The following is a 6,995-nucleotide window of genomic DNA, read 5'->3' on the forward strand; positions in this document are numbered from 1 at the left end:
ATATCACAAAAAGTCTTTTTCCAGTGATTGGTGTGTCTAGAATTCACATAATTAGGTTCACACACAATTTTATCATCCACTCCCTACCACTCGCTACTTATTTCCAACATTAGGTCATCTTCAAGTACAGCGCATATCTTAGCAAGCTTTGTCCCATAAAAAATCCTTTTGAGGCAGGTGCTGCCCTCAGTTATCTCCACCAACCAGTTAAAAACCGGTTAAAAGAGAACATATTACGGCACATTTAATGATGTGACATCTCCTAAAAATTCAAGAGGTGTAGATCCCTTAGCGGAAGCTAAGTTTTTAGATCAGCAATATGCAACTTCATTCAAGAAAAGGGTTCTAAATTTAAACTTAAGTGCTACGCTATTCTTTTTTAATCACATCTAGGTAAGGCAAACATGTATCATGGATCACTACGATCTAATAAATTATGTTGACGCCGGACGGATTCTAAACTTATTAAAACTTTCCAAAATTTTTTGCTTACTAAAGCGGAAGAGCATTTAAAGCGTTCGAAACGAAACGGATATCTTAAGCTTAACTTAATTCACCGAAAAAGTCCAAAAAGGTAAAGAGATTATTTTTACGCCTCCAAATAGGGAAAACCTCTTATAAAGAGTAATGGATAAAAAACATTTTTGTGGGAAACCAAGTTTTTTTCTTTGGAAGACAATCGATCTACGATACATGTCAGCAGTACTTGAACGATCTGAGTCGCTTTTAGTTATCACATCCCAGAAGAGGAAATAAAACTTGCAGGTCTAACATTAATCAATATCGTACCTCCTGAAGGATAAGGCGGTGGGACCTGATAACCAGAGTCTGTTGGAATAGCACCATAGTTGTAAGGTGGAGGCTTTCCTTTATCTGCCATACTTTCCAACTTGTTTGATCGTATCTTACTACTGTCTGTTTCATGGAATAACCTTGATTTCACCTCATCTCGTGACTTGATCGAACTGGGCCCCAGACTTCTCTCTTCCCCGAAAGCCATGCCTTTCCCCGCGGTCTGCTAAAGGACGGTGCCTACTATTGTTATTGCGCATACGTTCTGCGCAACTCCAGATACTCGGATTTCCTATCGGTGATGCTTACTAATGCAGGGATATTTTTGCGCGGTTTAAAACTATGCAGAGAAAGTAGATCTTCATAAGTACTCTTGGTATCCAAAAAGAAAATTGGGGGTTACCATGCATTCTTTAGAGATAATTAAGCTTCATTTTGAGAAAGAATGCCATACATTGCTTTGTATTTTAGAGCTTTTTACAAATATTGTTCATGAATTATCTTTGAAAAATGCGTGGCTACCCCCAATTTTCTTGTTGGCTTTCAATAACACTTGTTAAGATCTACCTTTTCTGCATAATCATAAATCGGGGCATACATACCTTTGAAATAGTAGGCACCGTCCTTAAATTCTTCAATTAAAATATGGATAGAGGCGATTGTGCTCCTTTTGAGACTTTATTTTCTTCTCAAGAGACTGGATACTAATCATTTAGAATAACAAACATGGCTGCCGGATTTTCGATCATTACTTCAGAAGTAGTAATTCTCACCTGCAGTTGTAATGTTCGGCGAGGTAATTTTCCCTTTCGTAAGGGAGCGATGCTGTTTGGACGAGACGAGACAATTTTAACCGTTAAGTTTGTCATTTGCAAATGAGGAAAAAAATACTTAATCTAGCACTAGATCTAGGACTAGATTAGCAGCGTATGTCACTTATAATAAAAAAAAAAACGAGAAAAAACCCTAGAAAAAAAGTAGAAAAAGTTGCTCGAAGGATCTCGAACTCGGCTTTAAACAGTCTTGAGTCTGATTCGGCTGCACACGGTCTATTTAGTTCTCAGTGGAAGTTTGCAAGTTTTAATCACATGATAGAGTTTGTTGCCTTCTAAACTGCAACACTGCTCTGAATTCTGAGTGTAACCAGTTCATCTGGCTGCTGTTCTTACTTCAGAATGAATTAAATTACACTTTAACATTTTTGTTACTGTAAGTTTGTATTAATGCACAAATTCCTTTAATGTATGCCAGCTTTTACCATTTTTCCAAGGCAAAAGCTCGATTTTACAAAATGTTAATCTTAAAGGGTTTCAGGTTAGGTTTAGTTGGACCGATGAAAGTAGTTCTGGAATGTAGAAATCTTACGGCCCCTGGTAACATACGATGTTATTGCCTTGTTATGAATTATTAATGTATGGTGACATATTGTACACCAATAACTTCTCAAGGAAAGGCTTTGAGGACAAAATAAAGGATATTTTCTATTGAGAAGATCCTCAAGCCTTTTTCACAGGTAAACCTTTTTCCTACTCATGTAGCAATGATAGCCTAGGTTACGGTAACCTAAGATACTTAATACAATAAATGGCTACAGCCTCAAAGAGCCATTTGCAGGCAGCCAATCTTTGTGTCCGGTGTCACTAATTTCGTTTCTTTGGAAGACAATCGATCTACGATACATGCCAGCACTACTCGAACGATCTGAGACGCTCTTAGTTTAACCCAGAAGAGGAAATAAAACTTGCAGATCTCGCCATGTTGGGATATTGACTTGTGGATGCTCAGCAAACAAACTGAAACTGAACAGTGAGATCTCAGAAATTCTAGTATTTTCGTCCTCCTATTGCCCTTGCATGGGGTTATTTTCAACAATTCGTTATCAATGCTTCCGAATGTTACAGCTGTATGCAAGTCTTCTTTCTTTCATCTTCGAAATATATTTTCAACTAGATTCGCAAGTTTCTTTCTTATGATACATGCAAAATTCTAACTTCATGCCTTCGTTACGTCAAGGATCGACTATTGTCAAGATTCGCTGCTCTATGGTCAGCCAAAATGTATTTTACAACGTCTGCAGTGTCCTTAATAGTGCTGCAAGGCTCATTTATCTTAGCAGTTGATACGAACAGGTTATACACCTAGTAGAACCTTACTATCTTCAAAAGAACTGTTGCTTGTTACACCTAGATTGTCTACTGAGATTTAATCTCAATTAAAGACCTATGGTGGTCGGTCCTTGCAATTGATGATTGCCGTTCCTTCTATTTGGAATACCCTTCCGTTGGAACTTAGATCTTGTGGTTCCCTTCCTTCTTTGAAATCTAAGTTAAAGAATTTGCTTCAGTTAAAGTTTCTTGTGATGTAGTTTTATGGCTTTTAATATTTTTTACTGTAAGGTTTACTGTCCCTGCTTTTAATCGAACTTTTTTGTAAAGCACTTTGGGACTATTGGGAATTAGCCCTCTATAAATATTGTATTACTATTATTATTATTATTATTATTATTATTATTATTATTATTATTATTATACTACTGCTTAGTTTAATAAGGTACGCACTGCCACCGAGAATCGTGGCCTACTCTTTTCTGACAATATCGTGGGTTCTTTCACGTCTCCCTGGCGTTGAAATATAAGCGGCAGACAAACAAGGCAAGCGAGAAGCGGAAAGGCAAGAGGTAGAGGTCTCCAATGGGGCAGGCATTTTTGATGTCCATTCAACCAACCTGTACTTCATAAAAACTTAACAAGTGAATTCACCGTCTTTTTCGTGCCCTTAAAAAACTCTTCAAGTTTCTGTACAGTGTTTAAGAATGTCGTTTTTTGCGTTCTGTTCGGATTCTCAAGCTGAATATTTAAGCAGCAGAAAATGTTGGGGACTGACTTGATGGCTTGTAGCCCGAAGTTGCTTCTCCGAAAATCCGGCTGGATACCTTATTTCATCGAATATAAACATCAGTTCCGCTTTCCGAAAACAAAAGTGATTTAGTGTTTTCATCAGCGTTACAAAAGTTGGACGTCACTTTTACCGAAGAAAATTCTAGGTTTTCATCACAGTTGAATCCGAATTTCTTAGGGGGTAACTCGAACCTTTCGACCAGATATTCCATCGAAATGATTTGTCAATGCGTGCCGCTGGAATGGGTAAAGATGTATAAAACAAATATCTGCGGTAAAAGAATTCACAATAAAAGTGTTAAATCCTTTAATAATATCAGTTGCGGTTATGCATACAGAATAATTCAACCTATTGTAGCCCCAAAACTTCATTTGTTGCTTGCGATCACTCAAAAACTCATTTCTAGTTAAATGCAGGGTGTTTTATCCAGTCCCGTATTTGCAACCTTTAAGTGCTAAATGGCTGTAGAAGCAATTATAAAATCATGGGATCATCTTTCAAGTTACCACGATCGAAGACTGACGAACTCCGAGAACTGAATCAATGTCAACATTAAAACTTCTTACGGCAATTACAATGATTTCAAAATTCTAACGGATTAAATGCAACATCATCTCAATAACTTAATACTGGAGGAAAACGTAGTTTCAAGTGATGCCATCGCCTGCTCGGCTTCCGAGAGGAGCTCGATGTATACCGGTCACGGACACGGTGCAATACCAGCGCCAACACAACCAGCCATGCACACACTCTTTGCAGCACCGCACGCCAAGATAGCGGGCGGAACTCCCGCCCCTGCGGTGGCGGCCCCGGCAACAGATACACAAGTCCAATATGCAGCAGTGCAGCCCGCCACACAAATGCCACCTGCCACAAGACCTGAGTCAGCGGCGGTAAACAAGGCGAACAAGATGACGATTGCCCCAACAGTATTCATCTTTGTTCCTGGCTTCTGAAACAATTTCATGAAGACAAACAAGGAAAGGAAACAAAAAATAATTAGGCTTTCTTTCATGTAATAAGCTTTTGTATTACTTGACACGGATTTGATGGTCGGAAAATGACTCCTAAGGAATGACGATGGCGTTGTTCTGCCTGTTTTTACACTAATTAATAAGAATAGCATGCAGCAATAAGAACATCTGAGGAACCTATGGTGCTAACAAAGAGTAAGAGTTCGGGTTATAAATTTTCTAAGCATTTTCGCTAAAAACAGGCAATCAAATCTCGTCCTCGAACCAGAATCTAAAGGTCCCTAATAGCCCGCAGCGATTTTTTTTTCGCGTTGAAAGGGGGCGATTATTCGAGGGAGGAAATTATTTCAAGTATTGCTCACCGGAAGTCGCGCCCTAAATAGTCGGTTTTATTATCCCATTAAATAAAAATAATAATCACATGAAATAAACTCAACATGGGCTTTTGAAGTGTTCCAAATTTGGCGAAAGGGGTGGGGGCGATTATTTTAAATAAAATATTTCCGTCAGAGGGAGGAGGGGGGGGGGGGGGGGTTGGTGGGTGGGGCGATTACTCTAGGCATGGCTATTATTCGAGGAAGTACGATATTTGTTGTTACTCAGCTGTGAGAAGGTTGGATACTCAATAGCGTTTCAATGTGAAGCTTCGAATTGCAGTCATTGCTGCTAAACACATCCAAGTTATATTTGCCTCGTAGTATAAAAAATAAACTCGACCCGTGATATTGAGGAAGCATTTCAAATGTAACTCCCAGTGTTTATCCCAAATGCAATAATCAAGTGCGCTAATATACCGAAATGACAGACTGAAAGTTCTTTTTCTGCTAAATTCAGTTTTCCTTGCTCAAAATTCGAGGAGAGCGAACGCAGACGTATTTCCGGCGGTCGTTTCTCTCGAGAAACGACCGCCGGAAATACGTCTGCGTTCGCAGGCTAGTTGCATGTATGTCTTATCTTAGGGTAACCAAAAAATACGTGAATGTTGATGTTGATTTTCTGAACCGAATTGAATTGAACAACATGAAGGTTGGATTGTGAATAAGCAATATTGCAACATAGCAGGAGCAACAATGTTCCGAGCAAAAGCATGAATTTTGGTGGGAATGTAACACCATATAATTATGTGCGGGCTGCTACGGTGATATTCTGAACTGTCACTCGCGTACATTTTTTCTACGCTTGATTCTCATATTAAATTCGGTTTCTTTTAAACTTGAATTTGGAGAAATAATTGTGCCAATATAAACGCGAGACGCTTCTTTCATGTAATAGGCTTCTGTATTACATGTGGAAAGGGCCGGAATCCTTTGACATGGATTTGATGGTCGGAAAATGACTCCTGAGGAATGACTACGGCTTTGTTCCGCCTGTTTTTACACGAATTTTAACACTACATGACTTGTTTTGAATCCGAAACAAGTACCAGGCTCTCTAAACCTATACTCCCAACGAGCCATCTGTGGTTTACCCAAGCACTGATGATAAAATACAACCAATCAATTCACAACATAGATCGAGCCAAAACAATTTCCTAGGCACGATGCTACATTTTCGTCACAATACTATAGTGTCTAAAAGAAAGTGGTCATCCCGTCGGATGACTGCACCGCCGGAAGAGCGAGTCAACTATATCCTCCGCCGAAAAGTATCAAAATAATGGCAGACAAAAGTTCACCTTCCTGACAAGCAAGCGCAAATGACAGCAGTCGTTGGGTATAATCGGCAGCTTCCCCAAATCCTTAGACTCCTTTGCTGTTTGAGTTTTCAAATTTCTTTAAGTATTTGCTCTCCTATTTCTTGGCGAAATTCGACCTGGACAGTTATTGTTTTCGGCCTTTCTTACACTCATTTTGACAACACTGGTGATCCTTGCAATCTGATTGGCTCCCAGTGGTGTGCACTTTATTCCCAAATTGCATCATTCGCATTTTTATTAGCCATCAAAATGAAAACGAAACCGGGGATTCCCCAACTCAGTAGATAAATAAAGTTTAATATTGACAAAAACCTGCGTGATTTCAAAATGGGTCTATAAAGTGGAAATTGAACTTCGCGACGTGCAATGTTGGTTTCAAACATCATGACTTCTGATGAACTCTATGATTTCAGACCAAATTGCACTCCACACAATTAATCAGTGCTGTTTTGGCAGTGGTCGCAATTAAACAATCTAATTAAAGAAAGAGGTTCGAATAGTAACCAAGCCCCTATATTTCGACTGCACGACATTTCAATGGAAGAGCCTGCTTGCATCATGCTATTTTTTAAGGTGGATGATCAACAAATGTGTCTTTGCTTTGCACTTAAAAGATTAGGTTTTATCTTTGAATG

At 39.0% G+C, this 6,995-nt stretch overlaps 1 protein-coding gene and 1 long non-coding RNA gene across 2 annotated transcripts in view; both read right to left on the minus strand.

Annotated features, from left to right (window-relative positions):
- LOC137976325 (lipopolysaccharide-induced tumor necrosis factor-alpha factor homolog) overlaps positions 1–969 on the minus strand; it is a 6,310-nt gene extending 5,341 nt beyond the window's left edge. Inside the window, exon 1 of the mRNA XM_068823626.1 lies at positions 790–969. Coding sequence (XP_068679727.1) covers positions 790–880 — 91 coding nt within the window. The 5' untranslated portion in view covers positions 881–969. The remainder of the gene's footprint in view (positions 1–789) is intronic.
- A 3,010-nt stretch (positions 970–3,979) lies between these two features.
- LOC137975385 (uncharacterized) lies at positions 3,980–6,540 on the minus strand. Its single transcript, XR_011117568.1, has 2 exons — positions 6,340–6,540; positions 3,980–4,642 (listed from the first exon to the last, which is right to left on the minus strand). It is a non-coding gene; the product is annotated as an uncharacterized lncRNA (long non-coding RNA).
- Between the last annotated feature and the right edge of the window lie 455 nt (positions 6,541–6,995).

This window comes from Montipora foliosa, chromosome 11, assembly GCF_036669935.1.
Source record: "Montipora foliosa isolate CH-2021 chromosome 11, ASM3666993v2, whole genome shotgun sequence".
NCBI classification, from domain to species: domain Eukaryota; kingdom Metazoa; phylum Cnidaria; class Anthozoa; order Scleractinia; family Acroporidae; genus Montipora; species Montipora foliosa.